General features: G+C 44.4%; 1 protein-coding gene across 1 annotated transcript in view; it reads left to right on the forward strand.

The window, feature by feature from the left end:
* EXOSC10 (exosome component 10) overlaps positions 1-14,798 on the forward strand; it is a 42,292-nt gene that overhangs the window by 26,153 nt on the left and 1,341 nt on the right. Inside the window, exons 14-23 of the mRNA XM_027843970.1 lie at positions 37-148; positions 1,711-1,761; positions 1,947-2,025; positions 2,172-2,281; positions 11,970-12,062; positions 12,187-12,261; positions 12,756-12,840; positions 12,996-13,069; positions 13,512-13,683; positions 14,321-14,382. Of these exons, the coding sequence (XP_027699771.1) occupies positions 37-148; positions 1,711-1,761; positions 1,947-2,025; positions 2,172-2,281; positions 11,970-12,062; positions 12,187-12,261; positions 12,756-12,840; positions 12,996-13,069; positions 13,512-13,683; positions 14,321-14,382 (913 nt within the window). The remainder of the gene's footprint in view (positions 1-36; positions 149-1,710; positions 1,762-1,946; positions 2,026-2,171; positions 2,282-11,969; positions 12,063-12,186; positions 12,262-12,755; positions 12,841-12,995; positions 13,070-13,511; positions 13,684-14,320; positions 14,383-14,798) is intronic.

A 14,798-nucleotide genomic window follows, 5' to 3' on the forward strand; every position in this document is an offset into this window, starting at 1 on the left:
TTTTTAAAGATAAACTAAGTCGTTGTTTGCCTTTAGGGAACCTCAGGGTATTATTGCTTGTTGCAACCCTGTACCTCCTCTGGTGCGGCAGCAAATCAATGAAATGCACCTTCTGATCCAGCAGGCCCGAGAGATGCCTCTGCTCAAGGTAGGATGACATTCGCCTAAAGGCTCTGAAGGCTGACAGGCCTGCTAGAACCTACTTCTAGAACCTACTTCCCACTGGTCACCTTAGGATTTACCCCGCCCAAGGAGACATCAGGAAAATGTTTGGGATTAGACTACAGTGTGCATTGCTCCTGGGGTTTAGCCATACCTACACCGGTATGAGGGCCTCGGGTTCTTTCCTTTCATTTAACGACCGTGACTCAAATGTTTTTTCTTCTTTCATTCTGATCTTTGAGAGTCCAGTAGCTAGTAATGGCAGTGTCTAGAACAGGTTGCTTATCTGTTGAGAGGGGTCTTTAACTTTTTTTTGTGCCATGTACCCCTCAGACAGTCTGGTGAAGCCTGTGGACTTCTTCTCAGAATAGTGGTTTTAAATGAATAACATAAAATGCATGAGAATACAAAGAAAACCAATTATATTGAAGTGAAGATGTGATTTTTTTCTTTTACCCTGTTCAAATACCTGTTGGTGACTGTACACAGAATGAATTTGAGTCAAGAAAATCTGTCAGGCTATTTCTGTAGTTCAGACATGAGGGAGAAAATGCCTTAACCTGAGGTTCTGCTATATAGAATTGAAAGGGTGTGAGAAGCATTGGAAAGGAAAAATCATTAGGACCAGGAGCAGCCATGGAGAGCAAAGTAAAGGGAGGAGAGAAAGGCCATTCTAAGAGTTTGAGCTTGCATTGACAGAATTCATAGAAAAATGGGCAGCAGGGGCAGCTAGATGGTACAGTGGATAGAGTACCAGCCCTGGAGGTAGGAGGACCTGAGTTCACATCTGGCCTCAGACACCTGACACTTACTGGCTGTGTGACCCTGGGCAAGTCACTTAACCCCATTGCCTAACCAAAAAAAAAAAAAGAAAAGAAATAGGGCAGCGTAGGAGAAGGAAGTTATGGGGAAGATGAGTCAAGTGTGTTTGAGGTGAAGACAGGATACAGGAAGAAGGTCTGGGATTTCAGCAGCACCTTGAACTTGGCCTCTTGTAGAGAGGGGTGGTTGACAGACAAGCAGGATGTCTTTGGAAATTACACGTTGAATTGTTATATGCCTGAAAGGACAAGTGTGCTGTACGTGATGGAGTCACTGTTTCATGCACAATCCTCTTTTTGTATGTAGAAGTACTTATTTAACTTGATGTTTAAGTTCAGAATTTTTAAAAAGAATCTTTTTTGAAGTAGTGTTTTAGCAGAATCTTGTGAGAAAATAGGGACAGGAAGAGGCCAACGTGACGAAGAAGAGATGAGGCATTCTGAGTGACAGCACGTGGTCCAGGGTGGCTGGGCCACGGAGCACACATGAGGGAGGAGCAATGCTTAGTCAGCCTGGACTGAGGAGCGTACCCTTGATTGCAGAGGTCCCGGAGCCCCTGGAGTTTATTGAGCAGGCCGACGGCATGGTCAGACCTGCCCTTCAAGAAGATCGCTTTGGCCCCCGAGTGGAGGGTGGAACGTGGCGGGGAGAGCCTGAAGCAAAGATGCGTAGGGTCTCACCATCCAAGCTGCTCCTTCCTCACTCTTTCCTTTTTCTGTCTCCTAGTCTGAACTTGCATCTGGAGTGAAAAAGAGCAGACCCCGACCTGCTCCTGAGGTACTACAGCGCTCTACGTCCTGGGGTGGGCTCCATGTGACCAGACAGACGCAGACTACCAGAAGCAGCTGCTGTCTGTTGGGGTGGAACCGACCCTGGGGTTTTTGACTTCATAGCAAAACTGCAGGAGTGTTTCAGATTCATTTATGGCAACTTTCGTTTTGTCTGCCTTTTTTTTTATACAGAGAGTAGAAAATGCTCTATTTGGACCTCATGACTATTCCCGGGCTCCTCCAGATGATTATCTAAATGTCGCAGCCACAGGTAAATCTCTGGTTTATATCACATGGGGTGCTCTGGTAGTCTTAATTTTTGCTTTCAGTTCAGATTTTGGGTCCTTCTAAGAAACTTGGATGAAGCTTCAGGAAAATTTTGAACCTAAAAGCTTTCCATTGCTTCCGTTTCTGTAGGACCTGTGCCACTTCAGAAAAGGGCAGCCCTCTTCTCTGACAGATATGAAGATGAGAACTTCTCACATGCGGGCTGTCTTGTTGCTACTGCAGTCATCACGTTATTCAGTGTAAGTAACGTCACGGTTTGTTGTACACCTCGCGCCATTGAGTTTACATTATCAAGTCTGATGTCTGTGGCTCTCAGATTCCAAATGTCAGACAGGGTAAGGGAGGAAGGATTTAAGTGCCGACTGTGTTTGCCTCAGTTTCCTCAACTGCAAAATGGGGATAATCACAGCACCTGTCTCTCAGGGTTGTTCTTCCAGGGTGCTTGTGAGGATCAAATGAGGTAATATTTGTAAAAGGCACTTAGCAGTGCCTGGCACATGGGGGAGGGGGGGGAGCTATATAAATGTTTGTTCCCTTTCCTGTACCTCATGGTAATAATAATTCTGTTAATTCACAAGCCTTATATTATTGGACGTAGAAGTTGTTTCCACATTTTTGTTATTACAAGTAATATTGGTACATGTGAGTCCTTATCCTATGTCATGTACCTCTTTTTGGTATAATCCTACTAGTAGGATCACTAGATCAAAGCATATGAACAATTTAGTCATCTGACATAATTAAAAATGATTGTAATTCGAGTCTTTTTTTCCTATTCTAGTTGTATTTACTTTATATATGAAAAACCTTTTTTATATAATCAAAGTCTTTTTTCTTTCATAAGATTCTCTATATCATAATTGGTTACAGATTCCTTTCCTGGCCACAACTGTGAAAGAAATTTTCCATTCTTCAACTTTTTAATGGTGCATCATATGAGAGCCTGAGAAATATTTAGAAATTTAGAAAGATTGCCATTCAGAAGGCTGCATAGATCCATCAAATCCAGTTTTTCCAACATTCTTTTCAAGTTTACAATGTATTTCTTATTTTTCTTTGTTGGATTTGTTAGAGGACTGTTAAAATTGTCTGTACTCAGTGTCCTACTACCTAGATCTTTACTTCTTTTTTTTTTCTATTAAAAACCTGGATCTTATGCCACTTGGTAGGTGAATAATGATATAATCTCATTATGCTCTTAATCATAAAATTGCCCTACTTGTCTTTCTTAATGTTGTATCTGATTTCGATTACCTTATCTGAAAACATGATTGCAATTGCAGCTGAAGTATAATAGATTTTATTCCAGACCCTTCACTTTGAATTTGTATGAATCTTTAGGTTTTAGATATATTTTGTATAAGCACTAAATGGGAGCTGATTATCCTCCTAGTCATCCAGGCTTGCAGTCTAAGTGTTATCCTCAACTCCTCTCCTTCTCTCTCACCACCACCTTCCTTTTCCAATCTGTGACTGACTCTTGTCTGTTTTACCTTCCTAACGTATCTCCCATATGCCTTATTCTTTTCTCTAATACTGCTACTACCCTGGGCAGACCCCCATCACTTCACTAATGCAGTAATGTGCTGGAGGGTCTGCCTACCTCAGTTCTTTCCCCCTTCTAATCCATTCTCTACTCAGCTGTCGAATTGATCTTCCTAAAGCACAGGTCTGATCACATCATCCCCACTATCCCACCATTCAGTCAGCTCCAGTAAGATTCCCTGTCACCTTCAGGATCAGATATAAAATGTTATGTTTGGCATTCAGAACCCTTCACACCCTTCATAACTCAGACCCCTCCTACCCTTTGCAATCTTCTTACACCATACTTTCCTCCATGTATTCTTGGATTCAGTGACACTGGCCTCCTGGCTGTTCCTTGAGCATGACACACCATCTCGCAACTCCAGACATTTTCCCTGTCCTCCATGGTTGGAACTCTCTCTTCATTTTCTGCCTCCTAGTTTTCCTAGCTTCCTTCAAGCACCAGCTAAAATTCTACCTTCTCCAAGAAGCTTTTCCTCATCTTGAGCCCCCTAATGCTAGTATCTTCCCTCTGTTTATTATCTCCAATTTATTCTTCGTATGTCTTGTGTGTACATAGTTGCTTTCATGTTGTTTCCTCCAAGAGGCTATGAGCTCCTTAAGAGCAGAGACTATCTTTTACCTTTCTTTGTACCCCTTCTGCCTAGCATTTGGTAGGCATATTGATTGATTAATACGCTCTTTAAGTCCCTCCCTTTTTGTTGGTGAATTCAGGCCATTAATATTCACGATTATAATAGTTTGGTTTTCCCTCCATTAGATCTTGTGGTATAACTAATTAAAAATCAGTAGTACAAGGTACAATAGTGCTTGTTTTATTTTTACAAGATTGATATTAGTCTCCATACAGCCACCCTCCCTCTTGTCTGTGCCCAGTAAAAAACTTATCTTTGTAATCTTAATCACACACACACACACACACACACACACACACAAACATACTCACATACATACATACATGCATGCGCTTTTCCTATTCTAGGATCCAGCTTTTATTAGTACAAATATTTTTAACCCTTTCCTTCCTAGACAAGGTCATCTGTACTGGATCATTAGGAATCATCCTCTTCTGTCATTCTCTGTTTCTTTATAATAATCCTTCACTTTTGGCTGTGATCTCTAAATATTTAACTACTCCCTCATCCCTTCCTTTCATTTCTCCTGATAACCTAATTCTGTTACCTTTTCAAGGGATTCTTTTTTTACTTACCTTTATATGAGGCATTACTTTAAAATACTCTGGTCTTAGCCCAGATGCCATGTAGTCCAGCCCCTTATATTAGAGATGAGGAAGTGGAGGTTAAATGACTTGCCCGAGTTCACACAGAAAGAGGTAGTGTTGGGGCAGCTAGGTGGCACAGTGGATAGAGCACTGGTCCTGGAGTCAGGAGGATCAGAGTTCAAATCCAGCCTCATACACTTGACACTTACTAGCTGTGTGACCCTGGGCAAGTCACTTAACCCCATTGCCTAACTCCCCCCAAAAAGAAGTATTAGAGGTAGGATTTGAATTCAGGTCCTATGACTTAGAACCACTGCACTTTCCATGGTATCATGCCTGTCTCCAATGGCATTGATTCATTTTTTGCTCTTTATTTCCATCCAGTTCTTGACCATCTGGTGTAATTTTCATGTGCTTGGTCAGTTTATAATTCAGAAGTCCTTTACAATGCTAGATTTCTCATTAAGAGATAATTCAATTTTCTGAGCTTATTGAAGCAATCCACACGCATTTATTGAGCCCTTTCTACGTGCTTGGTGTTATACTGAGCTCTCGGAACACAAAGAAAGGCCAGAATCCTATCCTCAAGGGGTCCATACTTTAACAGGGGAGGCAGCATCCAGGTACGTAATGTAGAAAGTAGATAAAGGTCACCTAAGGGAGGTTGGGGAGGTGGCAGACGGACTGGGAAAGGCCTCCTGCAGACAGTGGGATTTGAGAAGGGAAGTCAGTGAACCTCAGAGGTGTAGGGGTGAGGGCAGAGCGCTCTCTGTGTGGGGGGCAGCCAGTACATAGAGATAGAAGATGGAGTGGCATGTTCGTGGAACTACAGGGATTATAGACTATATGGAGGAGAGTAAGGTGTGAAAAGTCAGGGAACGCAAGAAGGAGCCAAGTCACGAAAAGCTTTAAATGCACAACAGAACATTTTATATTTGATCCTGGAGGTGATAGGAGCCATTGGAGAATTCACTGAGCCAGGGGGCTGCCTCACCTTGGCATTTTATTGGAGGAGGGACTGCAATGAGTAGACAGTGGAGGCAGGGAGGCCAATTAGAGAAAGTTATTGCTTGTGAAGATGCCTGACACATAGTAGACACTTAATAAACGTTAGTTGTGTTAAAACTGTATCATGTTCTGGTCCACCTGACCACTGCCCTCCCCTTCTAGTAAATATAGTAAGTTTATAAGTAGCTAGTGTAAGGTAACAGTAGTAGGAAGCAAGATTGCAAAGGGGAACCTAGAAGTCACTTACAAACTGTCCCATAAATTAAGGGAGCATAACGATTACTTGCAAACTGTCTCATGAATTAGGGGGATGCAGCTAGGCCTTATTGTAAGGACCTCTTGCTCCTGCTAAGTGTCCGTGGTCTGTAAGCCTCCAATAAGCTTCAGACAAATACAGTAAGACCAGAACACTGGCAAATGTTAAGCTAATGAATTAATCTTGATATATTGCTGTTAACTTTTAGCTGGTGTAAATGTGTTAGTGAATTAACCTTAAAGTGGTACAGATAAAGAGTTAGTCCATCTCTCACCAAATCACTGTAAAAATGAAACCTAAACTCCCTGCCCCCCCACACACACACACACACTCTCTCCTCCATCTGCCATGTGTCCATGCAGCCTGAATGCCCCCATCTCTGAGCCAGGGTTGCCTCTGTGCCCTTTTCCCTTCTCTTCCCCACACTGCCTTCCTTCTACCGCCACCCTGTCTGCACACTGTCTCCATACTGCTCTTCTCACCTCTCATGCCATTTACCTCTGTACTCTCTGTGCTTTATTAAAGTGTGATTGAAGCATTAATTCGCACTTTCCTTCTTGGTCTTTCGGCAACTGTCTACAGAACTGTGAGTGCCTGCTCCCCACTCACCCTAGAAGGACCCCCTTGTGGTTCCATTCCCTTAGTCACAGTAATTCCATAAGTTAATTGTCAGTTCACTAGTTGGCCACCTACTGCAATAACAACAACAACAATAATAGTAATAAACAAGAGGTGATGAGGGTCTGCTCTGGGCTGTATGCAAGATGAGGGCACATACATGAGAGATGTGAAGGTAGAAGAGACAAGATCTGGCAGTGGACTGGCTTTGTCGGGGAATGAGAGTGCAGAGTTGAGGCTGACAACAAGGCTGTGAATGTGGGTGATTAGGAGGATGCTGGTATGTAATCGGGACAGTAATAAGAAAGTTTGATAGGGCTGAGGGTTTAGTGGGGGAATTATAACTTCTGTTTTGGACGTGTTGAATTTGCGATACCTATAGGAAATCCAGTTTGAGATATCCAAAAGGAATTTGGAGATAGGAGACTATTTTAGCACAGGGGTAACTATTGATCTGGGAGTCATCTGCATAGAGCTAATAATTGAACCCATGGAGGATGATGAGATCATCAGGCATGATGGTATAGGACAAAAAAAGAGGATTGGGCCCACGGCAGGATGGCCAGTGGGTGTGACATTGAAGAACAATCTTTATTTCTTAAATGTATTTCATTGATGCTCCTTTTTTTGGTTATCACTATTATTTTCCAATGAATTCTCTTCCCTCACCCCTACCCCTCCACAAAACTTCCCTCATAAGAAGTCAAAGTAGATCAATACAGTGACCATCTCTAACATTTCTCACCTATAGTCTACCACTTGTCTACTGAGTGGCAGGGAGATTGCTTTACCTGTCACCATTGGTCATAACACTGATCAGAGTTCTGAAACTTTTCAGTATTGTTTTTGTTGATTACTAATGTGGTCATTGTGTAGATTGTTCTCCTGGTACATCATCTTCATTTCTAAAAATATCCCTCCCTTGTTCTGTCCCCAGAGAACCATCCCCTCTAACAAAGTATAAAAAAGGAAAGCCGGTAAGCACTTCAGGAAGACTAACCAGCACATCAGTCAGCTGAGTCTGACAGTATGCTGCAGTATTCCATATCCAAAGGCCTCCCTCTGCAAAGCAGGGCAGGAGACGCACTTTGTTAACTCTTCTCTGAAGCCAGGCTTGGTCATTTTAATTACTTCACAGTATTCAGGTTCTTTCCATGTACATTGTTGTCATTGTGTGTGTGTTGCTTTCCATGTTGTGATTACTTCACCTTGCATCAGTTCATATAAATCTTCCCATGCTTTTCTGAAGTCTTCATATTCATTATTTTTGAAGTATTACTGTTCCATTGCATTCATGAACTACAGTTTTTGCCATTTCTTTGATTGACGGGCATCTCCTTTGTTTCCAGTCTTTTGCTAGTACAAAGCATTTTGCTGTGTATTGTTTGCTACGTATGGGCTCCCCGGGAAGCAGCATGATGTAGTGCATAGAGAGCTGGCCTTGGAGCCAGGAAGACCTGGGTTCAAACAGGCATTTAACCTCAGTTAAGCACCTCTCTAAGAAAACAGTAAAGGTGCCACCCCACATTGTAGAGGGAGTTCTTTTCTCCGGGAGTTCTCCATGCCAGTGAAATCACAGGCACAGTTCCTATCTCTTTGGGGTACCTGCTTAGGAGGAGATCTTTGGATCAAAGATAAGAATAATAATAGCTAGTATTTATATAGCTATCCATCCTTGGGGTGGGGGGGCGGGAAGTATGGCTATCTTAATCATTTTCTCAGTGTAACTCAAAATTGATTTTCAGAGTGGTTAGATCAAAGCATAGCTCTATCAACAGCATATTACTGGGCCTATCTTTCTATATCCCCTCCAGCTTTATTCTGCCTTTTGTCATCCTTGCCAATTTGCTGGGTGTGTGGTGAAACCTTAAGGTTACTTTAATTTGCATTTCTCTATTAGGGATTTGGAGCCATTTTTCATATGATTGTTAATAGTTTGCATTTCTTCTTTTGAGGGCTGTTCCTATCCTTTGACTGCCATTTGGGGAATGGCTCTTGATTTTATACATTTGTGTTCCTTCTGTAGTTTGGATATCACACCCTCATCATGAATGCATTCCTTTTTTCTTCCTTTAAAATTTAATCTGATATCCATATTCTTCAAAATTGGGAAATGATCTGGCAGCTGCTTTTCCCCTGTTACCATTTTCTGAGACCTCTCCAGATAGTATCATGTCTTCTTCGGTGAACTGGTTAAAAACAACTCTGGAATCCTTGTAGATGATCTCACTGGGCTGCTAGAAATTTTGAACTGCTGCCTCCTTTATACAAGAAGCAAATACTTGTCCTTGGAGTGAAGAAACCTTCACTGAACATTTTAGAAGTCTCTAGATCTGGGGAGTTTTCCTTTTCTCTCAGGATCCTGAGATGCTTTGTCTCCTTTAAATGGCATTTATATTTGTTATGTTGGGAGATTTCTAATGCCACTTTTGCTTCAATTTTGAAGTACCAAATGGAAGACTTTTGTTAATTAAAGCTTCAGCATTCTTTGTGAAAGAATACCAGTGTTCAGTTGTTGGTATTCGATCACCAAGTGTTTTGTCCAAAATGATGACATAGCAGAAGGCTCCAGAGATCACTGGAATTTCTGGAACTCTGACTGTAGTAACTCTGTATTCATCTTTGAATGCCTTCTTTAGCGTACAACCCATCATCGTGGCCCAAGAATGCCAGCAGGCTTTGTTCATTTCTTGGGGATCTTTGTCTTTAAAGCGTGATTTCACATGACTTGCTTAGAGGCTTATTCATGTCCCAGGACTGCCTGTCCACCATAGCCACAGAGGATTTCTTGCATTCCCATTCACGTTCACCACAAACAGAGAGACAGGAGCAGGTTTTCCAGCAAGTTTTGCTTTATGGTCTTTACTATATGTTTTACTTTTACAGTCTTCTCTATTGCTTCTTTTTCTTTCTGTTAAAGATCTTATTTTTCATCCTAGTTATCTCAGCAGCTGAGAGCTGAAAAGAATTTGCTGTGGCTATAAACTTTGCCCCATTCTAGGAGACCCATAAGAGCCCTGCTGCCTGGCCTGGCATTGCCACCAAGAACATAGGCCTGGGTGAACGCATCGCTCTTTGTCCTTGGCCTCCTCCTCCGGGTGGAAGTGCAGTGGGCCAGCCCCACTGTAGGTTGACATAGGAGCTTGGACCTGCTCTGGTTTTGACCTGGGCTGGTTCGCTCCTCCCTGGGCAAGTTGATCCCCCCTTCCCGCCTTCCTGGGGGCTTACTGCATTGGTACTGAACTCAGTGTGGAAACCCAATTGTCCTTAGTCCTACTGCAGCTCAGAACTCCTGAGCTTAACAGTCTAGTAGCATAGATTAGAGGTGTACACCACCAGGCTTGACCCAGAGCATCACCTTTTCTTTCTTTATTTTTTTTTTTAAACATATAAAGTTTTGAATTCCAAATTCTATCCCTCCCTCTCCTCCCCCCTCGCTGATATGGTAAGCAGTATAACATGTAGGTTATACATGTGCAATTATGTAAAACATTTCCATATTAGTCATTTTGTACAAGACTCAAAAGGGAAAAAATGAAAGAAAGTGAAAAATAGTATACTTCAGTCTGTATTCAAATAATAGCAGTTCTTTCTCTGGAGGCGGACAGTATACTTCATCATTAGTCCCTTGGGATTGTCTTGGATCACTGTATTGCTGAGAATAGCTAAGTCATTCACAGTTCTTCATCAAACAGTATTGTTGTTACTGTGTACAGTGTTCTCCTGGTTCTGCTCATTTCACTCTGCATCAGTCCATATAAGTCTTTCCAGGTTTTGGTTTTTTTCTGAAGTCTGCCTGCTCCTCATTTCTTATAACACAATAGTATTCCATTCCATTCATGTACCACAACTTGTTCAGCCATTCCCCAACTGATGGGCATCCCCTCAACTTCCAGTTCTTGGCCACCACAGAAAGAGCTGCCATAAATATCTCTGTACATGTGGGTCCTTTTCCCATGTTTATGATCTCTTTGGGATACAGCCCTAGCACTGCTATTGCTGGGTCACAGGGTATGCACAATTTTATAGGATGGGCTTCCAGTTTTGTCCTTTTTGATTTTGCTCTTTGTTGTTCTCTCTCATTTTCTTTGTTTTGCCTGCTCTAATGACTCCTCAGACAGTCTGCTTCATGAATGAATGAACGAAGCATTTATTAAGCACTTGCTGTGTGCAAAGTACCAAGAATATAAGTAAAAGAATAAGACAGTCCCTCCCGTCAAGGAATTCACATTCTAATGGGGAAGACAACACATGGATGATTTCAGCTGCAAGTCACGTGGAAAAGGCCCCTGGTCCTTAGGGTGGAGTGGCAAAGCAGATATTGATGCCTCTTCTTTGTCATTTCCACTGATAAAATTGTAACAGTTTCCATACTGAACCATGTGACAGGGCCAAGGCCTTCTGTCCTGGGTCTTTGGTAGGCTGTAGTGCCTGTGGGAGCAGTCACCAAGCTGTGTCTCCATGCAGGCTGCTTCCCAGGGCGATGGCTGAGGGCAGAGGCCTGGAAGCATTGCTCTCCCCAAGGCTTTGGGGTTCGGAATCCTGCATGGTCCCCCTCAGGATCTGAGTGTCCCGCTGCCTTGCAGCCCTGGGAGGGGCAGCTGGCTGGCAGTTGGATTTTTTGTCCATTTGAAGTTTTTCACCATCTTTGCTACGTTGTCAGTTACCGTGTTTGTCATTTTGAATTCTTTCTTCAGTGAACTTATTTCAGTCACATAGATGCCAGTTCTTCCTTTTTATCTTCTGTTGGCATTCTATCCCCATCTGGAATTTCTTGGGTGTGTCCATTCTCTCTGGAGTTATATCCCTTCTTGAAGTCTTATTTTTTCCTTCTAGGGGTTTGTTTCTTTTCACTTTTCCTTTACCCCATTGTATAATAATGAGACTTTTTTGGGCTCTGATGTTGCCACTTTTAGGAATTGTTCTGTTCCTTCAACATTTGTTCAGCAAGTGTTTACTGAATATCTGCTGTGTGCTAGGTACAGCAGAAAGATCACCAAGAGATGCCCACAAGAAGAGAGAATCAGTTTTTTTTGGGGGGGGGGTTGGGGTTTTTTTGTTGTTGTTGTTTTGCTTTATTTCAAAATTTGCCAGTCAGCGTTTTTCCATTTTAAAGTTCTTCCCTGAAATGTTTGTAGTTACTTTTATGACTTGACCCACAGTGTTACATGACCTAGACTGTAGCCATAAGCGCTTTGGCAATGACACTGTGACCAGTTTCTCTACCTCTCAGGCTTCACACTCACTCCCTCTCTTCCTTTCTTGGTGCCCACAGGAGCCTAGTGCTAACGAAGGTGGAGGGAGGCTGACTGTGGCACAGAAGAAGGCGCAGAGCATCATGGAGTCCTTTGAAAATCCATTCAGGATGGTGAGTGGCAGCTGGGCTGCCTCCACTGATCAGGTGCCAAGGCAGGGGTGGGGGGGCACCTTCTGCTGGCAGAACCCGCCGCAGTGAAGTCTTGCATTTAACAGAACATTCTTGGTTTCCTCAGTATCTGCCCCCGGAAGAGAACCGTGCCTACATCTCACAGTCAGCAAAGTTTGACCCAATGTCAAAAATCTATGAAGTAAGTTTGGCTGCTGAGTTTTTTGAGGTTCCCAGTTCCCTGTGGGAAGAATGAAAAAAGGGGGACGTTTGTGTTCTGAATCCTTTGGGTCAGATATCTTCTGGGAGGTCCCACAATCTGAATGCTGCTCTGCAATAATCACTTTAGATTAAGCCTCTTAATAATAATGCCTCAAACTTGTTAGCCCTTAATACTTTTCAAAGCACTTTATCTCGTTTGATCCTCACTAGGGGATGGAGAAGGATGGGAGGGGTCTTCCCTGAGTCCAGTCCATCAGTTGCAATGGTTTGCAGTTGGTTTGTTTTTTGAAGCTTCCCAGCTCCCTGCAGAGCATGCTTTTACCAAATCTGACTCCTGCCTTGCTTTATATTTATCTGTGTTCCTGCTGTGTCTCAGAGAGGGAGAGAGAGGTAGTGGACCACCTCTCCTTAGCCTGCCTTACCCAGACATGAGGCATTTTCAAATACTGTGGTTCCTTTTATTTTCAATTACAGATCAGCAATCGCTGGAAGCTGGCAAGCCAGGTACAGATTAAGAAGGAGGCCCAAGAAGCATTGAGAAAGAAAGCTGAGCAGACAGGTAAGTCGCTGTTGTCCTGGGGATCTTGCTTGGAGCCCCGAACTCACAGCTGTCCTCGCACCCAGACTCTCGGGGGCCAGCACAAGAATGGGTTCTTGGGGCTCCTTGGCGCCGGGCCTCTTCCACCAGCATTCCTTCCGCCGCTTGTCTTTCAGCTGCCCGAGAACAGGCAAAGGAAGAGTACAAAGCCACCGCCCAGCAGATCATCTCGGTCCGGCAGCAAGCTTTGGTAAGCACCCGCTCCTTCTGCTGCTACTTTTAAGAAACTAAACTGGCCTGGAAAACATTCAGCCTTGGATGCTAGCGAGTGAGTTACATGCCGTTTTCCACCTGGGCAGCGGTTCACTTGATGGTATGCCCTGCTCCATCTGTTACTGTAGCCTGCCCAGAGTCCTCCGTCCCCACCCCAGGGCTCTCCCGCTCCTTCCCTCGGCCATGTGTCAGATTCCCCAGCGGGATCCGTGGGATCTGCTCGGCAGCGCCACAGTGTGGCTGCCTCCCCCCCTCCAGTCGCCCGAGTGACTCCTGCTTTCCCCAGGATTCATTCTTCTTTTGGCCTGCTGTTAGCAGCTGGATCCATAACATGTTGCCTGTGGGTAAAGGGAGGAAAGACTCCTAGATCTCCCTTTGTGTGCTGACGAGCTTTCTTCATGGGCTTGTGAAACATGCAGCTAGAAAATGCTAAGAAGAGGGAAAGGATGGGAAGCGAGCCAGGGAGCCTGGACTCTATACAAGATAAGAAGAAGCTCAGAGCTTCCCAGCAGCCCCCAGAGCAGGAGCCGCCCCAGGACGTGAAATTCACCCCCTACGACTACAGCAAGTCAGACTTCAAAGCCTTTGCTGGTAAGGACGAAACCTCCTGCGGGGAGTGTCTGGGACCCAGCCCATCCGGGAGGCCCTGGCCTCGGCTTAGAGAAGGCACTGCCTGTGTCCAAGATGTTGCAACATCCAAGAATTCGGAGAATAAGACAACAGAATGCATAGCAGGAAGAGAGAATAGCAATGTGGCAATTTTTCCTTCTTGCTCAGAATGTTTTTCTGGGCACAGCCCATCCTCACCAGTGATCCCACTTATGCACACACTAACCTGTTAGGCACAGACAGCTCCGTGGGCCCTCTGTGCCCTCAAGCATTTTGAAGCCTGTCTGATAAGGAGGCTTCCATAGTTTGAATTAGAACTCGGTGCTGAGACCCAGCTGGTGGTCTCCATCCTTGCCTCCATCATTTAGATTTGGGGTAACAGAGGACACTCCCGACTGATCTCCAGGCAACTCTTGTGACAGTCACGTGCCCTTAGCTCCGAGAGTCCAGATGGGAGGAACAGATAGATCTAAGGGCAGGATGGGTGGAGGGTGCGACCCCAGCCGTCCCTCCTTGTCTGCGCCTCTGGGGAGCGCAGCTGCGTCAGCAAGCAGCTGCTGCTTATCCCCTGGGCAGGGAGCGAGAGGCCGATTCTGATGACCTTTTCACGTCTTTTCAGCAAACAGCAAACCCAAACAGTCGTCCCAGTTTGATCCAAACGTGCAGGACCCACCCGGCAAGGTAAGGAGCCTTCTTTGGACTCGTGACTGTGTTCCCAGTGCTCCGGGCCATGGGGTGTGAGCCTCAGGGAAGAAATGCTGGTAGTCCTTTCCCTTGGAATGTCTTCTCTCTCCTTTCTTATTTCTTCTGGACTTTGGAACAATGCTTGCCAGCCATTCCAGTAGTAAAAGAAGTTGTTAACAGCTGATACACGATTTGAAAGGGGATGAATTGTTCTGTATTTCGCTACCCTGGGAATTTTAGCTTTTGGCAAGACTGAGAACACTGCCATCAGTGTTACCACAAGCCAGCACATGCCACCGCCAGGCATCAGCGCCAGGCAGAGAGGGCTGTGGCAGGAAGTGTGGGGGGCAAGGCACGGCCGGGGGGCTGGGTGAGGCCCACCCCGGCACGCCGGCGTCTCTTCTCTTTAGGGG

This window comes from Vombatus ursinus, unplaced genomic scaffold (genome assembly GCF_900497805.2).
Source record: "Vombatus ursinus unplaced genomic scaffold, bare-nosed wombat genome assembly UNPS02014932.1, whole genome shotgun sequence".
Lineage (NCBI taxonomy): Eukaryota > Metazoa > Chordata > Mammalia > Diprotodontia > Vombatidae > Vombatus > Vombatus ursinus.